We start from the raw sequence: 24,666 nt of genomic DNA, 5'->3' as shown, positions 1-24,666 counted from the left end.
TTTCTCCTCATATTACTCTGCCCTTGTGCCTGTCCCTAAGTAACATACTTTTGATTGCATAGCTCCTAGAAAAGTCAGTGTGTAACACCTGTAGCTACTGTTTTCTGTTTGTGTGAAAAGAGGCATTTCCCTCTTGAGTATTGCAGTCCTTTCTATCACATGCTTTTTCTTTCAAAAAGTTGCTACTAAAGGCAAACCAAAACCAAACCCCCTCTCATATACCCAACTAAGAGATATACCCAACTAAGCCTTTTCACTGACTTCCAGCTAGTCCTTCTAAAGCATCATATTAAAATTGTTTGCCCTTTCTGAGGTTAAGCAAAAGATAATTACTACTAAGAGACATTTGTCCCTTTTTTTTCCCCGTACAATTTCAATACCCCTCATGATAACCTCCATAGCCTCACACTCTTCAGTGCTTTTTGCAGTTTGCTATCCTGCTTCTCTTCTTGAGGCACTCTTCTCTCAAAGCTGTGGCTCAAGTCATGACACAACCTGTGAAGACTTTTTTTAATGATCTAAATACATTTTTAGAAAACACAATTAACTGAAGACACTATAAAACATTCAGAAAAAAACTATCAGACTTCTGTTCAGGGGCAGTTGCTTTCCTTTCCTGCTGTATATCATAGCGCCATACCTTGAAAATTATACTTGCTACAGAATAAGGGTAGCAAAGCCGGCACGGCAACAAACAGTTGTCACAATGGCATTCTTTCACTGTTGTATGTCTCCCCTTTGATACCTGAGTGTTGTCTGAAACAGCACCACTTGATGGCTGATGTGCTATTCTTTTCTTGTAACAGAATGCTTTTGGTTTTCAAACAGGACTTGGAGGAACCAAGTACATCTCCTTTGAAGAACGGCAGTGGCATAATGACTGCTTTAACTGTAAGAAGTGCTCTCTCTCATTAGTGGGTCGAGGCTTCCTCACAGAAAGGGATGACATCCTTTGCCCTGAGTGTGGGAAGGATATTTAAAGATCAAAACAAGAGGTGGGGAGAGGGGAGGAAAGCCATGCTTGCGATATATAGTCTGAAATACACAGATGTTCAGAACTAGCTTTGCCACTCTGACTTTCGCTGTACTATTAACATTACCTAACCTTTTTCTCCAAACTCTGAATCTGGAGGGAAAACAACTTCAAAATCCCTAGTAGCAGTGGTGGTGTTCAAGATTGCTACAGCTAACCAAAACTAATGCAAAACCCAAGATGCAACATCATTTGGGGGTTACTGACTTCACATAATCTTTTTGGTTTTGCTTTTTGTTTTTTCCACTCCACATTCTGGTTACAAGCAAGTGATGTAGTTCAAGGATTACAATGGCCACATACAATACATTAATAGATGGATATTCAGGGTGAAACCCTCAGCCCACTGAAATCAGTGGCAAACCCCACTCAATTTCAATAAGGCTGTGGTCTCGCCTCAGTGTTCTCGAGCTATGTGACTAGTGTGCGCTGTCAAGTGTGTAGAAAGACTGTGAATGTAGAAGGTGTTCAATGTACAAGGATTTGTGCCATGCAATGAAGAGATATAAAGATAAAACAGTTGAAGTGGGAGTGCTTTGTAACAGGTACATATTTTATTGCATGACTAGCTGATCATTGTGTGAAGTACAAGTTCTGATTGACAGTGTCAGTATTACAGTCAGTCAACATTACACTGCACATTGTATTTTTCAAAATAAAATCATTTAAAACAAAATAGTGATTGTGGTTTAATTGCATTTACATATTAGTTATTTACAAATGAAATGCTTTCACAGTCTGAAGGAACACAATGCAAGACCCACACAAACACAACCCTTTTTGCACTTTGTCGTTACAAACCTGGGGGGTTTAGGCAATCCTCAGATGGACCATGCTGATACAACATAGTCTTCTACTAACGGAAGTTAGTGTGAAAATTATCAGCAAAACCAAACAACTGTGTGAAATACTGAATGGAATGCAGCTGATAAAAATGTGCTAGTAGGCTCTAAGCTAAAAACCAAAATACTGTTTTTCTCGGTGAGCAAGGAGGTCAAGACAGCTCAGAAGACATTTATCTTTGAAAAAGTCAGAAGTTTAACTTCTATGCTAGGACATGCTTTCATTTTGTTATGTATTGCAATATGTAAATACCCTTTGCTCTAGCATCATTTCTGCTACATGTCTGCTGCAAAGGCAAAGTTCAGCCACAGCATGCTAGCAGGTCAGTAAAATCCAAGAGGAAACAATCCAAAGGAAGATTAACTCTCTTCCCAAAACAAACCTCAAGAAATCTGGCCATGTTACACAATGTATGATCCTGGTACACCTTCTGGATGGAATTCATTTGCATCCAGCAAAAGGAGAAAAGTAATATGTCACACTTGGAATCTTCAGATGTGGAAAGAAGGATTAGGCATATACTTTGTGTGTAACTGGGTAGGAAAAGTTTGCTCCTAGTTCCTGTCACCACTCTTGAATTTGTCTCTTTTCATACCAAGTGTAATGTGCTCACAGGTCATTCCTCTCTCATTAATTCAACAAGGTAAATAGATGCATCAGGTAAGATTTGGTTAGGAAACCATGAAGAACTTTGTTGGATGACATTTTTGAAGTGCATACTGTGCAAATCAGCTCTCATTGAATTATTAAATTCTATTGTTTGATGACTTTATTCTATGATGAAGAACGGCCATGAAAATCCCTCTTACAGAGAAGGGCAAGCAGCTCAGTTTCTCCTCTGGGAGCTGGCAATCCCCTAACACACTGCAGCTCTAATACTTTACTGAGAAAAGAAAGATTACTAAGGGGGTAGTGGAAGGGAGCAAAAGCAGCATGGCTTGTACCTTGCCCTCCAAGAACAATAGATGGCAAAATGGTCCCAGCTTTGAGGAACGTGAGGTGAAACATGACAAGGCTGAAAAGCAAACTAGTCTGAAAACAAGACATCATGCTATTATTCCAGTACAGTTCTGCATACGTAACAACACACATGTGATCCTAGCAACTGGAACTACAACAAAATATAGACTAAACTCTAAACCACTGCCAAGAAGCCACACAGAAAACAGAACTCCTACCAGGCTACTACACTAGTGCAAGGACCAACACTTCACACAACACTAACTGCTGCTAAACTCCAGAGTTGCTACAGTCTTTTACCCCGTAAGCTCTTTCTTAAGTTCTAATCACTTCAAAGTCCGCTGAAATGTAAGCTTGTAAAATGAACAACCTTAATTACATCACAAAAACAAGTCAGCACTACTTTGTTTGCTTTTAATTGGATTTATTTAAATAGGATAAGGTTACTTAAAAGACAACTCTTTACATACAAAATGTACATTACGTTAAAGTCTGCTGTACTCAAGTACAAAAACTGGACAAGAGTTTAGTAAAAGGAAAACAGCACACTATTTCAAAACACACATTCTTACCATTTTACAGCATTCGAGAAGTGCCTTTTATGTTGTAACAGTGAATGGAGAACTTCTGTCAGTAATGAATTAAGCTACAGGTTTTGGTTTCCACATTAACCAATATTACAAATGTAAACATCTTTCAGATCACTACTGAGAGCTTCTCTTAGTGGGTTAACTAAACGGATTCAGAAGTTGATTCTTCCTCTGTTTTACTAAGCCCAGGAGTGTTGTTGTTATTATTTACCATCCATATCTAAAATGGATCTAAATTGGGTTCACCGTGTGCCACTGAGTTCTAGTAATAATGTTTCTATCAACTTAATGGGATTTCTGCCTTATAAGGCACTACCAACAATGCAGATGAAACACCAAGTTTCACAGAAAACCAACATCCATCTTAAATGACCAAAGGAAGGGAAAAGGGGTTACCAATTTTTATTTATTTATTTTTTAAGAATGCACCTACATACGCTAATGCTCAAGGTATTACTTTGTCTCCCTATCCCTGTCCCTTTCCAACTAAGTTAAGAAATCACTGGCCTGCATTCCACATGTTCTCCCCACATTTTATAAGCATGACTGTAATCAAGAGAACAGCAAATTTGCTACATCAGCACATTTTTACACTTCAGCATGTATAAAATATGCATGTGTATTCAAGAGAAAATGGCACTAATCCATTCACTACTTCCTCTCAAAGATCCATATCAAACAGCCTAATAACATACTCCCATCCATGTATTTCTTATTTCATATGTCAATAAGAGAAACTTCAATTTGAAGTAATGCTGTTAAAACAGTTCATCTCTTATTACCAATCTAACTTGCACTGTAAATTCTACACTTCTGCGCAACATAAAACATTTTGTCTCAGACTATCTTACCAGCAGAATGGTCAGTTTTCTCATCTAAATGAGTTATCTTTTTAATGTCAAGAAGGCTCTTGGGATAATTCTGAATCTCTATACCCATTTTAACTATTTGACCATAAGTGGCACAAAACTGAATCCTACTGAAACAAAAATAATGTATTTCTAGGTATGAATTGGAATGACATGCCGGAGATGAACTATAATAATCTTCACAACTGTTAAAAAAAAAAAAAAGGGGGGGGGGGGCTGGTATTAGAACACTGTAATATTACCACCTTTCAAACAAATACTGAGCTACCTGGTATACATAAGTAGACACTTTTAAGGTGACTGGTGATAATGACTCCAGCGTTACAACAGGGAACTTTTTAAAGTCGTTAAAACTTCACAGCAATCTGAATCCCTGTAAGGTTTAAAAAGAATTGTACTTCAACTGTTTAAATACAACTTATCTGTTTGAAAATATGGAAGTAATACTTAAGTTTCAAGCACCATTAGCTACTTCATGGCCATGTAACATGCTGGATTTTCTTCTTTGCTTCCGTAGGCTTTAGGTCATTCTGGAATATAAGAAAATATATAAGTATTCTTAGATATACTGTGCAAGTAGAAGTTAGAAATTAACCTACTGTATTTAAATCTTACACTGACTATGGCTGTAGGCATCTCTACGCTACTACAACAGCTTTCTACTGCCATCTTGTGGAGAACGCTAAATATCACACAACTTCTTTAAGAAATAAAGCCAATCAATTCAACTATCTGCAAATCACATACATCATTTGGTTTTTCTTAATCCCACAATTAGTTATCCAAAAGTATATTTCAATTATGCATCTTAAAGACAGGCACATATTGGAGTTTCTAAGCATACTTTTATATTTACATCAGATTGCTTTCTTAAAATACTTGTTGAAATGGGACTGTCTAAGAAAAAAAACACACACAACTAGGAAACCCAATTTACTTCTGTTGAATAGTAAATACACTAGAAAAAGAGAAGAGAAAGTTGCTTTTCCTTTGTAATAATCGGTATAAAAAGTGAAATAATTGCCAAAGCCCCAGATCAATTCATCTTTCAAGACCCACCCCAAGAAACCAGGAAAAAAAAAAAAAATCAAGCAAGCCCAAAGTGAAACAATGGGAGATTGAAGTGGTGAAATAATTACCTTTCACCATATAACATAAGAAAAAACCCCTGAGAAATTACAGCTTTAACAGTTCACACAAGCAGTGTAAAGACAGGTATATGAGTTCTCAAGAACATTCTACTCCTCTCTCTGCTCTTCTGAGACCTCACTTGGACTACTGTGTGCAGTTCTGGTGTCCTCAACACAAAAAGGACATGAAGCTGTTGCAGCAAGTCCACAGGAGGGCCACAAGGATGATCAGGGGGCTGGAGCACCTCCCATAGAATCACAGAATCATAGAATAGTTAGGGTTGGAAAGGACCTCAAGATCATCTAGTTCCAACCCCCCTGCCATGGGCAGGGACACCTCACACTAAACCATCTCACACAAGGCTTCATCCAACCTGGCCTTGAACACCGCCAGGGATGGAGCACTCACAACCTCCCTGGGCAACCCATTCCAGTGTCTCACCACCCTAACGGTAAAGAACTTCTTCCTTATATCCAATCGAAACTTCCCCTGTTTAAGTTTTAACCCGTTACCCCTTGTCCTGTCACTACAGTCCCTGATGAAGAGTCCCTCCCCAGCATCCCTATAGGGCCCCCTTCAGATACTGGAAGGCTGCTATGAGGTCTCCACGCAGCCTTCTCTTCTCCAGGCTCAACAGCCCCAACTTCCTCAGCCTCTCTTCATACGGGAGGTGCTCCAGTCCCCTGATCATCCTCGTGGCCCTCCTCTGGACTTGTTCTGCTCACAAGAGCAGAGTAGAAGGGCAGGATCACCTCCTTCGACCTGCTGGTCACACTCCTTTTGATGCAGCCCAGGATACGCTTGGCTTTCTGGGCTGCGAGCGCACACTGCAGCCGGCTCATGTTCATTTTCTCATCGACCAACACCCCCAAGTCCTTCTCTGCAGGGCTGCTCTGAATCTCTTCTCTGCCCAACCTGTAGCTGTGCCTGGCATTGCTCCGACCCAGGTGTAGGACCTTGCACTTAGCATGGTTGAACTTCATAAGGTTGGCATCAGCCCACTTCACAAGCGTGTCAAGGTCCCTCTGGATGGCATCCCTTCCCTCCAGTGTATCAACTGGACCACACAGCTTGGTGTCATCGGCAAACTTGCTGAGGGCGCCACTCAATCCCACTGTCCATGTCAGCGACGAAGATGTTGAACAAGACCGGTCCCAACACCGATCCCTGAGGGACACCACTCGTTACTGGTCTCCAGCCGGACATCGAGCCATTGACCACAACTCTTTGCAGCCATCCAGCCAGTTCTTTATCCACCGAGTGGTCCATCCATCAAATTGATGTCTCTCCAATTTAGAGAGAAGGATGTCGTGTGGGACAGTGTCAAACGCTTTGCACAAGTCCAGGTAGATGACATCAACTGCTTTACCCTTATCCATCAGTTCTGTAGCCCCATCATAGAAGGCCACCAAATTGGTCAGGCAAGATTTCCCCTTAGTGAAGCCATGCTGGCTGCCACCAAGCACCTTGTTGTTTTTCATGTGCCTTAGCATGCCATCCAGGAGAATGTGCTCCAAGATTTTACCAGGCACAGAGGTGAGACTGACTGGTCTGTAATTCCCCGGGTCTTCCATTTTCCCCTTCTTGAAAATGGGGGTTATATTTCCCTTTTTCCAGTCATCAGGCTGAGAAAGTTGGGGCTGTTCAGCCTGGAGAAGAGAAGGCTGCATGAAGACCTCACAGCAGCCTTCCAGTATCTGAAAGAGGCCTATAAGGATGCTGGAGAGGGACTCTTCATCAGTGACTGTAGTGATGAGACAAAAGGCAATGGGTTCAAACTTAAACAGGAAAAGTTTAAGTTAGATATAAGGAAGAAGTTCTTTACTGTGAAGGTGGTGAGGCAGAGCCTTGGGTGACATGGTATAGACGTAGCGGGGGGGTGGAACTAGATGATCTTAAGGTCCCTTCCAATCCTAACCATCTATGATTTTGCAGAGCACTGGTTTGGAGAGCACAATCAAGAGATCTCTCTTCTCTTTAAGAGTTTCAATGTTTGTTTAATTACAGCAATGTTGTAGATTGCAACCACTGAAAGGTTTAAGGGAATTAGACCTTAAGGAGAGACAGTTCTGTGCTAGTCAGTACAAGAACTTCAGTTTATCTTGACAGTCAAAGAACAGCCACTTACTTGAAAAGGCAATTGTCCTTACGGTCATATTAAAAAATGTATCAGGCTTTACACTTTTCAGCCAAGTACATTGACTCTTCCTGGCTCCATGACTTATTATTCAATATTACATTAATTTCAGACAGTAAAGTAATATCCATACAATACACTTGCCTAACTTCAAACATATCTAACCAACACTAATGAAAAAAGTTACCGGTATTAACCTGAACAACAAAAACTGTGGATAAGGTAGAAAGTAAAGTGCCAGAGGTCATACCTTTTAAGTGTCAGATATGTAGTCACTTAAAAGTGCTCATCACTGTGTCTACAAAACATTTAAATGCAATGTAAAGCAGCTGGGAGGTGTATACTAAAGAAGTTTCAAAAGCTCTGTGGGCTCAGATTTGACCAATACTTCAAAGAGTCCTAAGTATTAAAATAAGCTAGTAATACTGGTAAGTAGGAAACACAACTCTCCAGCATAAATCTGACACAGGGCTGCAGCCATGATCCTTGTAAAAGTTCTTCAGAACAGCCATGTGTTTAGGTGCTCATGTTTAACAGAAGTCTGAAGGAACGTACCAATCCACACAGCAAGGATTTACCTGCATTCTTTTGTGAAAGGATTTTTTCTTTTGAGAGAGAAATTAATAGAAAGTATTTCATGACCCAATACTGAGAAAACAGAAGTCTGTTGACCTGAGAAAATTTTAATCAATGTAATTCACACTGCATAGCTAAAGCTCCCCCTGCAGTTCAACTGAGAACAGACCCTCCTTTGAAGCCCAGACTTAACTCCAGATAGTCCCATACTCCAGTGGAAACGTGAAAATGCTTTCATTTGCATCATGAAGAAATAGAAGACAAACGCAAGACTTATCCCTACCTCGCGGCATGTTTTAAAGAGGACATAGCCCATCGCTCCTTGCTCACTGACAAGCTCTTAAAAGACTAATTACACCTTTGTCGGAAACAGCCACTGTTCTATCTTTCTCCCCAGCTGACAGCTACACAGAGCACAATTACCTACACTTTCAAAGATATGCCCTGCTGAATTCATATATCTGGCCTTAGCTCTCCTTTCGTCACTTCAACTCACTGGCCTCCTTCTGCGCCCAGCTGTAGTTTAGTTCTCTACAGAAAATTTGTTTGCAGCTGAATCTAACTTGCAGAAAGAGAGGTAATTATTTATCTTCATGATTAACAGCTCAGTCATAAGCCTTCTACTTGAGAACAGCACTGGTCTGTTCAAGACCTCAGCGTGTCTTTCTCATCATCTTACAGAAGCCCAGGTACATGATTAAGACCACCATGGCTCAAAATGAGAACTCAACATTTAGCCTCTCACTTCAGTTAGTATGGCATGTTGTTATGGCTTCTCATTCAGACCCACAGTCTAGGCAGCAATCCAGATATTCATATCCAGTTCCTTCCTCTAGCTTGCCAATTCCTATGTGAGATTTAAAACAGATGGCATTCTTCCTCTAAGGATATATTCTACAGCTCTCAGCATCCCACTTCAGATCCTGTAACATTTCTTCCTTCACTTTGACAAATGAAAGCTTGTCCTACTCAACCATTCAAGTGTGATAGTTACAAATGTTATAATTTCATTTTTCATTTCCCTACTACAGAAAACAGACCACTTCTCCTCCTTCTAAGGCTCTTCATGTTGTTCTGTAATACCGGTTCTCTCTCTCAGAGCTGCCAGTAGGATTATTTTGTGTTTTATTTGACTGCTACCAGCACCACCTTAAGTATTACCTACCAACTCATTTTAAAGTTACATACATATATGTTTTCTAAAAAACTGCTCCTCTCACACAGAAGTTTCCTACGTACAAGTACAAAATACTTTATTTCTTTCCTTCTAATCTTTCCCAGACCAGCTACTCTTTTGCCTGTTTCTAAACAAAACTCTGCTATTACTCCAAAATAAAATAATCCTGAAAACTCTTACAAGGGTCTACATTTCGCTCCTGCAAGTTGCTATTGAATAAAAAGCTGCAAAACAAGATACTGAATGTACATACCGGCAAATCAGATTCTTCTTTTGGAATAGCTCTCTTTAACTTCACAACAGTAGTTCCTGCTACTGGAGACAAGGGGTACACCTTCAGACTAGCCAACATACTGCTGTTAGTCTTTGAAATATTGTTCTGCTTAGTCTCATTATTCCTCATTCCCAGCTTAGCGTCCTCTGAAAAACTGGAGGCTGAAATGTACGTTGCGGCATTCGGAGGAACAGATAATCTTCTAACAGTGTTGGTGGTGCTTCCAGCTGGAGGAGGTTTTAGGCGATCAGCAGCTCCATTTTCTGTCTTTTTCACCTTTATGCTTGTACTTGTTGAACTGCCATCAAATACAATTAATGGCCGTTTCCTTAAACCTTCTACCGTTGTAACACTGAAAATACAAATTGTAAAGTTCTCAGAAACACAAGCTACATGATCCAAAAACAGTATACCCAAGACACAGATAATGAAATATGAACTTAATCTTGCCTAAAGTAAAAATACCCCAAAATACTAACCTTAAACTCTTAGCTACTCTAAACTTAGGCAACAGAAATTGCTTTCAAAATATAAAGGGGGAAGGGAGGGAAGCAGGGGGTTGTGTGAGTAAGTGTTCCTTAGCAAAGAGGGTTCTGTAGGAACTTTCTAGGCAGGGAATTATAGTTGTATGACCAAAGACTGTGCTTATCCTACTGTAGCTATTTCAGAATAACTAAAGAGATAATAGCTGTTAAGTATTTCAAAAGGTATTTGAGAAAGTATATGCCACCTTACCTACAAAAACGGATCACAGAGCAAGAGAAAGTTCAGCTCTTATTCAAATTTGCTTCTACATTACTATCTGTTCACAACATTATATGTCACATAATCCTCCTCTTTTTCTATTCATCCATTTCTGGGAACTGATAGAGACAAAGACAGACCTTCAATTCATTTGGAATTTGTTTGTCGAAAGATCAGACACAACTTTTTGGCTTATATCTACAGTAAATGCAGTTTCAAAAGGCTGCTGGGGAAATGCGCCCTTGTCAGGACCAGGAGTGTTCAGCCAGGCAAGTTGTGTTGATTAAATATTACTGAAACAGGCCTATTTAACAGATACATTAAGTTACGATGTATATTTTCACTTGAAAAGCCTAAAAAGTGACACACACTTCAAAAGTAAAACATGATACATTTTGCTCATTTGGGTCTAAAAACTTACTCAACACTCCTGATAAGGACACATTTCCCCAGCAGCCTTTTGAAACTAGCTTTTCATGTGAAAGAAGAGATTTCATGCATTTTTTTCAGTTACCTTCCTTAACAAAAGTCTAACAAAAGTCTGCTTTTCCTATGGAGGGTTTTTGTGATTTTGTTTCTGTTTGTTGGTGATGATGCATTTTTTTGTTTGGTTTTTAATTCAGCTTGGTGAAGACTGGCAAGCCAGGAACTAACTGCAGTTCTGGGAGGATCATTATCTATTCTGAACTGAACTTTAGAATTGTAGCACTTGTATAAATGACCACATGCTACAATACAGATAATATTCCCAGAGAAATACCATCAAGAACTGTCACATCTCATTTTCAGATACATGGTCTACAGAAGAACACAGAACCTTGGTTGTGACATTCCTTTTCTCTATATAAAGTACAGGCAGCTTAAAAGCTTCAGAGCAGGACTCACGTTAGCCAGCACTTGTCTGAGAGAGGACACTGCTGCTGGCTAACAGCTGAAAAGAACATTCTGGGATCCTATTTCCCGTGGCAGGACACTCCCTGTGAAACCTAGATTTCAACATGCATCTCCTACATCCGAGAGAAACGTTGTAGCCACACTTTAAGCTGGCCTGGACATAGAACACACTCTGAGATTCATACCATCCTTTTTCTTCTGGTATTATAGATCTTCCAAATTAACTGTCCCTGAACATGAATACTTTGTGAAATGTTTAAAGTTGGAGAGACTGCATTTGGTTTTATTTGGCATGATTGTCTGCAAGCTCAAATATTCAGTAATAAGATGTATAAACCACCATCTGTGACCTCAGATATTTAATAGTATTATTGAGGTAGAACTGTAGCTCAGCTGGTATACAGCAAGTCTTTTAGGATGTGCCATCAATCACCAGCAGTAAAATTAAACAATATGCAACACTGACTTTCAATTTTCAATCTGTTTTTACCTCTTATCTGTGACTACTAGAAGCATGCAAACACACACTGAACTGTGCTGATCAAGCCACCATGCCTCATATTAATTCCAGTGCATGTTGTAAAGCTGTGGTTTCCACAGAGGAACTCATCAGAAAGCTTGCATTGTTCACGCAACCAGTTTACCTTACTTCTAAATTGAATTAACAGCACACTTAGCTCCTACCTCTGAATTGCACATAACTTGGAGCATCAGAATACCTAGGAATTTTATTTTCTTTCTAAAAACCAAGAATGTCAAGTTCTGCTTCCTCCTCTGCACAAACGGCAGTTCTGCTTCAGCGGTGCACATAACTGCGAGGAAAACTGTAATATTTTAATATCCGAAAAGATGACTGAACTTCTTAATTTTGTCAATATAGTAAAACTGAAGTTTTCTTAGTGCAACTTTTACTTAATGAAAGTCTATTTCTCCCATTTCTCTCAAGTTAGCAATATTAGCAGTAAAAGCTTAACTTTTCTAGACAGTATTTTACCAACATGTTAAATATAAAAGATACAACCATAGCAGGAATATTGACTGCTGGAAAATCTCAGAACTACCTAACAACAGAGCAAAAGACTAAGCCTAGTATGCTAGATATTAAGAGCTAAGAGCAAGTGGTACAGAAAAGCAGACTGGTAGATTAAACATACCTCCTTTTACTTACTACTTTCCCAGAAAATGCTGCATAGGTAACCATTAGTGAATTTTACTGCACTAAAATAAGAGCCCCTAAACTTATTCTACATACGAACGCTGGATGAAGCCATTCTCCCATCTGAACATTAACACTGCTTCATCCTCTCAAAAGCATCCAGCCTACTATCTTCCTTTTGTGACAAAAAAATTTCTTTTGCACCTATTTCAGCACACCAACAGCTCTTTTCATTATTCAAACACTAACCTTGTGCTTTTATCCTCAAGTTGCAAGTTGTAAACAAACTGAGGTACTATAAACTTTCACGCACATGAAAAAGAAAAAAAAACCCAAACCAGCATAACAAGACAACTCACTGTGCCAGTCACTGCTAATATTAAAAAAAAAAAAACAACCCAACAACAAGCAAATCAACCACTTGACAGAATTTGCTTAGCTCGTCACAATTAGAAACCTCAGTGAAGCTAAAACACACCCATGAAATCAACAAGCTGTAATACTGCAAAACTATGAGAATTTCTATCCACCTTCACTTCGGATGTACTACTGAAGTTAACCAGAACTACATCCATGCGCATCACACATCAAAGTCCTGGGCTGGGGGAAGACTGGGAGGAGAAGTTTTAGTAAAATAAGGTTTTAAGGAAGATTTTGCTTTCTGATCAAATACAGAAACCAACCACATTCTGGGCTGCATCAAAAGGAGTGTAATCAGCAGGTGAAGGGAGGAGATTCTGCCCCTCGATTCCACTCTTTTGAGATTCCATCTGGAATTGTGTGTCCAGCTCTGGGGCCCCCAACACAAGAGGAACGTGGACCTACTGGAGCAAGTCCAGAAGGAGGGTTGATCAGGGTGTTGGAGCACCTCTGCTACAAAGATAGGCTGAGAGAGCTGGGCTTGTTCAGCCTGGAGAAGTGCAGGCTCTGGGAAGACCTCACAGCAGCTTTTTCAGTACTTAAACGGGGTTTATAAGAAACATGGGGACAGACTTTCTAGTGGGGCCTGCTGCAACAGAACAAAAGGTAAAGATTTTAAATGAAAATGTAGATTCAAACCGGATATAAGGAAGAAACGTTTTACAATGAGGGTGGTGAAACACTGGAACAGGCTGCCCAGACAGGTAGCAGATGCCCCATACCTGGAAGTGTTTATGGTCAGGCTGGACAGGGCTCTGAGCAACCTGATCTAGTTGAAGATGTCCCTGTTCATGGCAGAGGGGCTGGACTAGATGAACTTTAAAGGTTTCTTCCAACCCGAACTATTCTATGATTATATGAAAAGCACTATAATCCAGCTACCATTAATAACATTTAGATGACAAAAAAGATCACCTTCCCCTTTTTCCTGTTAGGGCAGTAGCAGAATCTAACACTTCTGACCCAGAAGACCTGAGACAGCAATCTCTACAAACTGTAACAACATCCAAAAGCTGTACATGTTTCATTAATCAGGCAAACAAAGATTAGACTAATTACATTGTCCTAAATTCTGCAAGTGTAGCCCAATAAAACCTAAATTACCTTTTATTCTCACTTTTAAGCTCATTTTGCTGTCTTTTCTTCTCCATCATTTTTCCCCATCTACTTTTTGGCAAGTCACGCTGAGGCAGAGGAATGGCATGTTGAATATAGAGATCAGTGAGACCATCTTTATCCATCTTTACATCATTTTCAACTAGTATATTTTTCTGTGGGGAACAACAACAACAAAAAAAGTTGTCATTATTACAAAAAATTCAAAGCACAAAGATCTTAGTGGCATCATTTCTATTTTGAAAAGCTGCTTTAGTGTACCAGGTACAAATGCCAGGGTTTCAGAAGTGACAGGACTGCAGAGGTGACCAGCGTGGAGAGGCCATGAACAGCCCTTTGCCAATAACAGCCTGGTCTGCTGCCTTCCTTCCTACTGTCAGCTTCCTTTGTTTTCCGTGTGGATTACACTCAGTCCTTCCTCCATTGAGTCAATGGGACATGAAAGATATTTGGGTCAGTACATAGTGGTTTCTTTTTCCACCACCTGCAAGCACATCTCTTCACGTATCTCCTCATGTGCCTCTTCCTTCCTGTCCTTTTGTGTCTCCTGCCTCTGGTGGCTGCAGCTCTTTTTTAAGTGCATTTGAGCACAGCTCCCATGAGCAACTTAGCTTGAAATTTTAGTGTGTGATGGGCTGTTTCCATCAGTGTCAGAGACAGCTAGATCCACCTACAACCACCTACAATCAGTACTGGGCAGTACACTGCCTTTGCCCACACAAGTGTACTCTCTAGCCCCTCCCTATCCAAAACCCTGCAATATTTCCCAATAAAAATAGGAACCAAAAAAAGAAAAAAAAAAAAAGGAGGGGGGGAAGCTATGCTGGACATCCTGTTGATGCTGATGTTTTCATGCACTCTTTAGCACACTTCCCTGAATCCAATTTCCCTAAATCCAACTACAATACTGCTCTTCACTCTTCTAAAAACCAAACTAGTAAAACATATTGCATTTCAAAAAACTCATTAAAAGCGTAGAGATGCTTCCTCCACTAGCTCCCAAAGGGGATTTCTAGCAACTGTCAGGCACAACAGAGAACCAATTTTCTTTCTAACCATGTATATATAGGGTTGTGAAAATAAAATTTCTTGCTACCTCCTTTCAAATTTATTAAAAGAGGAAAAATCCCAGCAACTTTCTACAAACTAGAGGTCACTGAAAGCAGGTGATGTCTCTGCCACAATTGGTTTTGACAACACTTTGTGATTTCTGATGTCAACCTAAAACCTGTACATTTTTGTTCACATAAATTACAAGACAAAAATTCAGCAAACTCATACCAAACATTAAGACTTTGATTACTACTGTTTCATGCACTTTTCAGGCAAGGAACTAACAAGTATTCCAAATCACATCAACTGAAGCTTCATGTGGTTCAAATCTGTTTATAACTCACTTTCAAACACAATTTTTTTTCAGTTATGCATACTTAAGCAGTAGCTTGACTTTGTAAGACGCATTTCCTCAATTCACTGGGTATGAACATGGCAATTATAATAATGATCACCCTTCCACGGATAATTTTACTGTATGCAAACACTGTCTCACATTGAGAGATTAGAGAAAGTTGTTCTTTATCAGCTGCAGTGTTCAAACACAGCCCCGGAGACACCTCTCACACCACGGGCCTCCCCTAATCAAGCACCTAGCCTACACAACCAACTTGTGTAATACCAACTTGGGTTTTGCTTGTTTATTCCCCGAACAATTCTTGCGCGCCTGTTTGCGAAGGAAAGAGAAACAGCGCAGGTGTGACGCGACACAAGGGGGGTCAGGACAACAAGCAGGACCGCAGGGCAGCGAGGCCTCCCCTCCCCGCCTAAGGACCCGCTGCTAAGGGCCTGGCTTCCCCCCCCCAGACGGCGCCCGGGCGCACCTGCTCCAGGGTGAGCAGCAGGAACTCCTCCGAGAGCAGCTCCGGGTGCAGCAGCAGCTCCGACTCGGGGCGCCCCGACCCCCGCTCCACCTTTCCGTCAATGCCATCGTGGCCTCCGACCCGACCCCTTCCCCGCGCGGCCATCTTCTTCCCCCAGCGACCCCTTTCCGGCTTCCCACAATGCCGCGCGGGGCGGGGGCTGGCGCAGGAAGTGGCGCGGAGGGGTGACGTCAGGATGCGCCGCTGGGTTGAACGTGTCCGTGACAGTGGCAGCGGTGCGATACATCGCTTGCTATGTTGTGTACCTGTCGTTGGTAGCCATGGTTACACAGCCTGGGATGAAGTGACTTTCTCGAAACAAGAAGGATCTCATGGGCACAACCAGATCCTGGTCGTGTTTGAAGGATCAAAGGAGAACACTCAGGACTGGTAGTACTAAGGGATGAGTTACTTGACAGTTTGGCAAAGTGACCATTTGGTTACCTAACTTGGCAATAAAACCAACTTTTAAGGTGTCCTGAAGTGAACTGCTTTCATTATTGTACTAAAAATCACACCCCCAAGTCAGAAAGACCCCAGCCCAGGTGGAGACCTCTCATTTGAGCATGGAGAGTGAGCAGAATGATTGACACAGCAAATGTTACACATAGATTAGAACCAACCATTGCAACTGGGAGTGTACCATCTTGTAACTGTTGTGTATAAATGTAACAAGAAAGCCAGCACTGGTGTGTTTGATCTGTGGAACAGTCCACCCAGCACCCAGGCGTGAATAATCACAGTACCCCTCAGCCTGCGGAGCTGGTTTACCGCATGCCAGGCACAAACCTGCTTTCAAATCCACTTTTTGAACAACAGCAACTAACACTTCCTGAGCTGCAATGACTAAAGTTGCTTTGCAGTTCCAAAGTAAAGTAGCTGCCGGCGCGTTTGAGTTGGCAACCTGCCTAGGTACTCAAAGCGGAAGGGGGAATTAACAAACGATTACATTAGTAAATTAACCACGCTGTCGTTACAATATGAAATTGCAACGTAACTCAAAGTAAGTGATGCACTTCACAGCAGTAAGAAGGATGAGCAATTCTGCCTAACATAACAAAAACACACACACGGAACACATTGCATACATATGACCCTACGTGTAACATCATTGCTGTACACAGCACTTCCAAGAATATGAATACCAGTTCTGAATACCTAAAACTCATTTAAGCGTACAAACAAACAGTGTGATAACACGCTATTTCACGTGGTGCCCCTCCGGCTGCCCTCTGGCACCGCGTACCGCCCGTCTCCTTGCCCTCTCCCCCTCCCAAACAACCCACAGCCACTGTTACATTCTGATTTCTCTCGGAAGAGCTGCTTTTCCGCCTGTGTCAGGAAGGACCTGCCCTGTGACCACAACCCGTAGCGCTCCTACAGCTATGGCAAACAACAAACAGCCACCTCGGGCCGGCCGCAATCCGAACGCCGTGCGCACCGCAGGCGCTCCCTCCAGCCGCCCTTCCGCGGTGCGGCTGCGCCACCCGACGCCCCGTCACAAGGGCAGCGCAAGGCCGCGGCTCCCCACCCTCGCCCCGCCATGAAACCGATGCCCGGGGCGCGGACACCAGGACCGAGCCCACCCCGCAGGCTGCGTAACGCCTCCGCCCTACGCCGGTCACGCCTCCGATGGGCGGGGTTTCGTTGAGGCTCCACCCCAGCAGTTGGAGCGCGGACGCCCGGCGGCTCTCCCATACACACACACACGTGACCGGAAGGGCCCGGCCCGGTGCGGCTGCCGTGCTCCCTCCGGGAAGCGGCGACGCTGGCGCAGGGCGGGGTTTGTGCGACACCGGAAACGGCGCTCCCGCCGGCGGATCCCAGCGCGCCGACAGCGCGGCTTGAGGCGCTGCTCCGCCCGCCCGCCCGGCCGCTGGCTCTGGACCGTACCGCCTCGGAACGGCGGGCCCGGCTCCCGGTGTTGCGGCGGCGCCTGGCGCTGGCAGGTGCTGCGGGAGGGAGAGCGGGAGGAGGGACTCTGTTACCTGCTGTGGTGGAGGCAGGCGTACCGGGGGCCGCGGGACGCCGGGCCTGGCTTGTGCCCCCAGGTCAGGCTGCGGGTTTGTGAGGGGACGGGGTGAAGCGCAGCACCGTCTTCCCGGGGATAGCGTGGCCCAGCATCTTGGGTCTGCGGAGCCTTGTCCACGGGTTAATTAGCGCTTGGTAACTACACAGGGTGTAGGAGTGCGTGTGCGTAAGGGAGGGATGCAGAGGTAAAGGAGGTGGTGTGCTGGTTTGCAGGGCAGCAGCAAACAGAACGTGACTGCAAAGCGAGACTTCACCTAACGCAAGTGGGGGAGAGCTGCTTTCTGCTCTTTATCAGAAGAGTGTGTGCAAGGTTACTGGTGCACTTAACAATATCTAGTAGACTGGTAATCTGCTTGGCTGTTGATTAGCTTTTGATAACAAACAACCCATGATCTTGTTTTCTGGAGCTCAAAAGTAGCATAGTGACTTCCATTTGTAACTGTGGGGTAGGCTTTTGCACTTTAAAGAAACGGCGTGTTCTGCAGAACCTGTTTCTTTGCATGTGTGCAGGCCCTGAGCTCTTATAAATGACAACAAAACCAATAAAAAAATTCATGTACAGATTATGTGTATTAACATTGGTGATTCTTAAAAGCCCTTTTCATGGCTTTTTTCTGGCATGAATGTTTTAGTTTCTTTGCTACAGACTTACATAGTACTATGGGGTTTTTTTGTTCTTTCTGCTCATGGATTGCATGTCTATTTTGGTTTCTTTTATACTCTTACTTTTCATCTTTCTTTGATACGTTTTGGGGAGGATTTTAATGCATTTTGGTCAAGAGCAGAATTCTGTAGTTCTGCCAATGGCATATATTAACATTTTACCTTGGGCTACAGGAACGTTGTTGACAGCTTTAGGTATGAAAGCTGCCTAACCTCTCTAGATTATAGTTTATCACTTGAGGCTACACACAAGGTATTAGAAATGGTTGGGTTTTTTTTGGCAGTCAACTATTGGGCAGCCCTTTTTAACTTAATACACTGTGTTTCTTTTGATAGTGTTGGAGGATATCAGTACTGTGTTCCCAGGGACTTACGTTAACCGTTTTACCTTAGGCTATTTCTCTAGTACTTCCTAGGTTTGGTTTTTTTTTTTTCTGTTGAAGGTCAGAACGCTAGTATACACCCCAGATGAGGATGTGGTTTGAAAATGTCGTGGAAGACTGAAATAGAATCTTTTAATTTCTGAAAAATAAAATGGGAAGCTCTTGGTGTAAAAGATTGCTACTACCGCTTGATAACATGGTTTGCTTCTGGCTGTATTCTTAATCTGATTTAATCTTATTTAGTAGTTTCTTGTGGGTTGTGTACCTTACCTTTTCTCACTCAGTCCTAGAAAATTTTGCCATGGTTTTCAATGTTCTTTTGCAAAGGCAGAGGAAGTTTTCAGATGTAAAAATTTGAAACTAATTTAATTTTAACTATATTTAGTTTCAGGATGTTCATAAAAGCATTTTGTTGATGTTCGTGTCTCTTCTGGTCCACAGAAATTTTGCTTGATGTTTTACATCTCCATCTTACTTGTGGACTGGAAGTAATTGCATATGTTATTTCTTAAATCCATTCAAGATGTTTAGTATTGGGTTTTCCCAAGGGTTGGATAAGTGATTGTTTCAGACCAGTCATGACAAATTAGAAGGTGATTAAACAAGGCCAGCAATTTCTCATCTGTTCTTCTTTGGAGTGTTTAGCACAGCTGTCTGCTGATTTCTCATAAAAATAACACAAGTCGGGAGTACAGTAAAATTACACTGGCTGGTTTTAAAACACTATTAATTGCTTCATAAATTGCATCTGTCCCTTGGCAGGGCTTGATTGCGAAAGAGTGGGTATAGTTTGTAGAATGAATATTAGAAGTGCTGCTTAGCACTTAAAAGCAGACTTCTGGAATGGTTGTGATAGTAGAGAACAGAACAACTCTTAATTTCTGTGACATTGAATCCCAAGCTTAATGAATGCTTTATGGACCATGCTTCCAAATTTGTGTGAATGCGCTTTATAATTGTTGCTTGTAAAGAACATTTACATTTATAAAGTCTGATACAGAGAATATGTAAGTGACAGACACTTTGCAGCTATTATGTTAAAAAACAACCACAAGCCAACAAATTCTAATACTATTCAAGTGGCTTGGAAGTTACATATTTCTGATTGCTGGAGGGTAAAGAATGTAAACTATATGTGCTAAAATGTCTACGATATATTTGCTAAGAGACTAGGTCCTAGTAGGCCTAAATTGAGGCCTAATATGAGATGTTAACTCATCACGCTGAATACCTTGTGGCTTCTCTAGAAATCTGAGAGCTGAACCTTGTATATTTTCATGTACAAGTGATAGAAAACTGTGCATGGCAGGTTTATAAATCATTTAAGTACTGCCAGGAACCACTTGTAGTGCGAAAGTGTCTAAGAGAGCCAATAATATACTGGTTACATTTGGAGAAACCATCACTTCAGAATAACTGGGTGCTGTTGTGAATCTGTCTCAGGATAGACTTGAAGTGGAACATTACAGTTTGATTAATTTCCATTGTTATTAGTGTGCTCATTCTGGCTTATGTCGTCAGGTTGGAAATAGAGTATAGACTATTGAATAAAAAACTAGTGAAGTTTTTGTATTGGTGTTTAAATTGCTGTCTCTGATATTTGATGTGTGTGGAGATAAATAGTGAGATTTTTTCTCTTCAATCAGATCACCCAGAAGACAAAATGAGTGTTAAAGCTTTCAAACTCGTTTCTGCTGTTGAGCGGGAGATGTTAATGGGAGACAAAAATTACATCAACATTGAATGCATTGAGTGTTGCGGAAAGAACCTCTACATTGGAACCAATGACTGCTTTATCTATCACTTTCTATTGGATGAAAAGACGTCAACAGCTGGAAAAATAACTTTTGCTGCCACCAAGCAACTACATAAATACCTGGGCTTGAAGAAGCCTGTGAGTGAGTTGAAAGCAGCCTCTGCCCTCACCAGGCTTCTTGTGCTTTGCGACAACACAATAACACTAGTTAACATGATGAACCTGGAACCTGTCCCCACTGGCGCTCGAATCAAAGGAGCTGTGACATTCACATTAAATGAAAACCCTGTGAGCGGGGATCCTTTCTGTGTTGAAGTCTGCATTATCTCAGTCAAGCGACGGACCATCCAAATGTTCATGGTGTTTGAAGACAGAGTCCAGATAGTGAAGGAAGTGTTTACTCCAGAGCAACCCTGTGCTGTGGCTGTAGATGGTTATTACTTGTGTCTTGCGCTTACTACACAGTATATAATTTTGAATTATAATACTGGAGTCTCCCAGGATCTATTTCCTTATTGCAGTGATGAGAAACGGCCAATTGTGAAAAGGATAGGCAGACAAGAGTTTCTGTTGGCTGGCCCCGGAGGCCTAGGTGAGACTAAGGATTGTCACTTTTTTTCCCAATATTTTGTCTTTTCTCTCTTAGTTTCTCTCAAATAGCAAAGCAAAGCTTAACTAATTGTGTTGTGCACGATAATGATGATTTTTATTTTTTTTTCCACAGGTCTGTACTGGAACATTAAGATCAGTAGGTAGATAGTAAATCTTGGGTACTAAGTATTATTATTGCTTTCCTGCTTTTTTAAGGCACAAAAATCTGATTACTTGTATTTTAACTGTGTCTGTAGAAAGCTTCATTTCTACACAGATGACTAATAGTAGTAGTATCTTGCAGCCCCATGTAAAAAAAATTGGTTGGTACCAAATGACACTTCAGAGCCTGATAGCCTTTCTTCAATGGCTGGCTACACTGGGTTTGAGGAGCCCCATGTTGCTATAAAATTGTTAAATTAGTGTAGATGAATTAATGTTTTCTTCAGTTGCTATTCAGAGGAGTTCATAGGAAGTCCATTTAATAGATTGTAACAATTTCACAAATAGATATGTCATGCTACAGTGCTAGTAGAAATGTCAGTGGGAGTAAACTGTATCCTAACTCCTGTAGAGCTAAACTCTGTCCTAACTGTAGATTTTGGCAGATACTACCCAGGTTTTATGCTCCCATCTGCTTAATTTTTTTTATAGTACTTGTCAGCTATGTATTACAGAAGGTGATAGTTTAATATTGCAAAATGCAGAATAATGCTCTTCTCTAATAGACAGATGATTGACTACTGCTGCTGTGATCTGTCTAAATAAACAATATGCTGTGAGGTCAGTAATCTTGAGCTTCTTTTGGGAAAAGGTGTAATACCCCAGAGCTGACTGACCACAGGCAGAATGCTTTCATGCTGTTTGCCATATGACTCTCCAGGTAGGAGATACAGTTTATGTATCTTCCCTGATACATTAGGAATAGTATGTGGCACAAAGATCACAACTATTTAAGCCCTTAATTCGGGGATCTGCGTGGGTTTAGGCTTTTTGATATAAATTCCAAAGAAAAGTAAGAGTGCAATATAAACAAGTGATAGGAGTTTTGTCTTGTGACCGGAATATGAGATGTACATCAACTCACCAGTGTGTTTTTCTCAAAAGAATCAGAGACTTACTAGAACATCAGTTTATGCAAATTAAAGATATTCCAAGATTAACTTGAGGATTTTTTTCAGATATGGGGCTTTTCTAAGTCATCTTGGCTGCCCTCCTCTTATTAAAACTGTTAGTTGCTTTAAATACGGACATATATTTGTGGAAATTAACTATTTTAGTAGTGCTATGAAAGTTATAATCTGAATTGACTGTCTAAAAGTACTCTTTTTTGGTGTGTTTCTAAGGAGATCCCATTCCTACTTCCATTTTTATGTATCTTTTTAGGAATGTCAAACTGGGTTCTGGTCAAGTGGTTAGTTTCTTTTTTGATTTAAGAAGAATAGGTGTACTTTCAAAAGTGTAAATGTGTTTAGTCAGAAAGCAGAATTTTATTTAGTCTGACTTTTACCTGATGTCTTGGAAGAGGGCTATACAGTAAGACCTCTAGTCTCAAAATCCAACATGCCTGTGTAAGTAGATTGTCCTGGGGTAGAATATCAGGTGTGTGATATCTTAAACAAATGCACTTCTGCAGCTCTAAACAGGCTATAAATTTCCCCTTTTCTGTAGCTCAGAAACCTTACAAAGACTTCTTGCTGTGGATTGTATGGTTTTTTCCTTGCCTAATTTGGCTTGTGGGTTTGTGAGGGGATTTCTTTAATCAGCTGTTCTTTATTCCCTCCCCATCTTTCAGTTTTTCCTCAGTAAAATTATTAATGTCTTTAACACTTCCCTCTTTGAAGTTACGGAGATGGTTGAGCATCTTTATAGTATATAAGCATTGTGTGTCTTGGTATTTGAGGTAGGGCTCTACTGTAAAGTGAATTTGCTTGAAAATGCTTGATGTAAATCTTTGATTCTAATTTTGGTTTGCTTTTGTACATCTTGTTGCTTAAGGCATGTTTATTTGGCACTTGGTAGAACACCTATGCTAAATTCAACCTCTTTTACTGAGGTGGATGTATTCTGCATTAATATATTTGCTTTTATAGTGTTTGAAGTGGCATTTATTTACATTAATCTGCTTTTGAGTTAAGACTGGAATTTAGAATGCAGAAAACAATTGCTGAAAAAGGTAATTGTAAAGTAAAGCATCTTTGAGTTTCTTGGGTATGTAACCTTTTTCCTTACCTGGACTGCATTTAAAACTGATATTTAGACTTGTTCGTAGCTGATCCATAGACTTAGCTGTTTGGTACTTGGTTGTCTCGACTTGGAGATAGTATATAGTTCAGTCATTCAAAGAGATGAGGAACTTAATTTTTGATGCATCTTCATTCAGTCCTGTAATTCATTGAGATTTGAAAATGAGTTCTTTCTGATGATGTATGAAACTGGGCTTACCAAAATTCAGTTTTTCATTTTATGAAGCTTTTGTTGCATGTTTCTGATCAGATTTCTTGCCATGTGGAGGCTTCAAGTTTTTAAAATTTCAGCAGGTGAGCAGTTTTAAAATTTCAAGCAGTTCTTGCATGTTGGCACAGGGCACACTTCCTAGCACCAGCTGGAGCAACTGCCCTAAAATGTCAGAGGCCTCAACTCAGACTGATCTCCCACAGGAGGGTGCAGCTCTTCAGAGCTTGAACTGAAGGGAGCACTTTGGTGCCTCTTGCTGAGACTCTGACACAGGAAATTTTGTCCTTGCCTGCAGGAGATGTGTGCTTGGTTAAGTATTTCTGCTGCCAAGTAAAAGAGATGCAGGAGGACATCAGCAGAGTACATGACACCAGGGATGACAAAAAGGGAGCATAATATTCTCAGAGACCCAGGCATGAGCCTGAACCCGCAGCTGTACTGAGGGAAGGACAGGCTTTTGTTTCTGTATGTTCCATGGTGGCAAAGTTTAGAAACTTGTGAATTCCCATAAAGGGAAGAACTCTCCTTCTCTGCCTGCAGATCTGCATCTATAAAATATGTTCGGTGCTCAGAAGCAGATGGGAGGCAGGAAGCTCTGTTCAACAAATCCTCTGAGCCTGTACAATGCAGTAGCACCAGGAGGAATTAACAAGTAATAGTGGGAGACTCCCTGATACTGGAGATGTTTTTCTCATCAGGCCTGCTGGAGAGGAAGAACAGCTTGAGGAGGAGTGTGTGGACTGTGCAGGTCATTGAATGATTGCACAATTAGTGGTAATGAGGGATTTAGCTTTTATGGCTGTAGATTGAAGGAAGAGGTGTGATCTACCAGACCAAGTGGGGCAGAAGTGGTTTTGCCAACAGGCTCATCAACCTGGTGAGAAGGAGTTAAACTAGGAAACAGTGGTGGTAGGCCAAGTTGGTAGAGAGCAGGATGATGTGGGTGGGA

The 24,666-nt window shown here is 41.3% G+C and overlaps 3 protein-coding genes across 5 annotated transcripts in view; 2 read left to right on the top strand and 1 right to left on the bottom strand.

Moving 5' to 3' along the window:
- FHL2 (four and a half LIM domains 2) overlaps positions 1 to 1,709 on the top strand; it is a 42,637-nt gene extending 40,928 nt beyond the window's left edge. For both annotated transcript variants that reach the window (XM_065677791.1, XM_065677790.1), the window contains exon 6: positions 829 to 1,709. In XM_065677791.1, the coding sequence (XP_065533863.1) occupies positions 829 to 980 (152 nt within the window). In that variant the 3' untranslated portion in view covers positions 981 to 1,709. The remainder of the gene's footprint in view (positions 1 to 828) is intronic.
- C4H2orf49 (chromosome 4 C2orf49 homolog) overlaps positions 1 to 17,329 on the bottom strand; it is a 38,106-nt gene extending 20,777 nt beyond the window's left edge. Inside the window, exons 1-5 of one of the 2 annotated variants that reach the window (XM_065677794.1) lie at positions 15,798 to 17,329; positions 13,909 to 14,075; positions 9,570 to 9,942; positions 4,758 to 4,825; positions 1,566 to 4,668 (exon numbers count right to left, since the gene is read on the bottom strand). In XM_065677794.1, coding sequence (XP_065533866.1) covers positions 4,769 to 4,825; positions 9,570 to 9,942; positions 13,909 to 14,075; positions 15,798 to 15,941 — 741 coding nt within the window. In that variant the 5' untranslated portion in view covers positions 15,942 to 17,329 and the 3' untranslated portion in view covers positions 1,566 to 4,668; positions 4,758 to 4,768. Of the gene's footprint in view, positions 1 to 1,565; positions 4,669 to 4,757; positions 4,826 to 9,569; positions 9,943 to 13,908; positions 14,076 to 15,797 lie in introns of those variants that run through there. The other variant, XM_065677795.1, reaches the window with a different exon arrangement.
- Positions 17,330 to 17,625: 296 nt separating this feature from the next.
- TGFBRAP1 (transforming growth factor beta receptor associated protein 1) overlaps positions 17,626 to 24,666 on the top strand; it is a 36,391-nt gene continuing 29,350 nt past the window's right edge. Inside the window, exons 1-2 of the mRNA XM_065677789.1 lie at positions 17,626 to 17,785; positions 20,560 to 21,261. Of these exons, the coding sequence (XP_065533861.1) occupies positions 20,577 to 21,261 (685 nt within the window). The 5' untranslated portion in view covers positions 17,626 to 17,785; positions 20,560 to 20,576. The remainder of the gene's footprint in view (positions 17,786 to 20,559; positions 21,262 to 24,666) is intronic.

The sequence above is a fragment of the Lathamus discolor genome, chromosome 4 (assembly GCF_037157495.1).
Source record: "Lathamus discolor isolate bLatDis1 chromosome 4, bLatDis1.hap1, whole genome shotgun sequence".
In the NCBI taxonomy this organism is placed as follows: Eukaryota; Metazoa; Chordata; class Aves; order Psittaciformes; family Psittacidae; genus Lathamus; species Lathamus discolor.
Note: the sequence above shows the minus strand (reverse complement) of the source record. Positions and strands in the feature narration are given on the sequence as shown.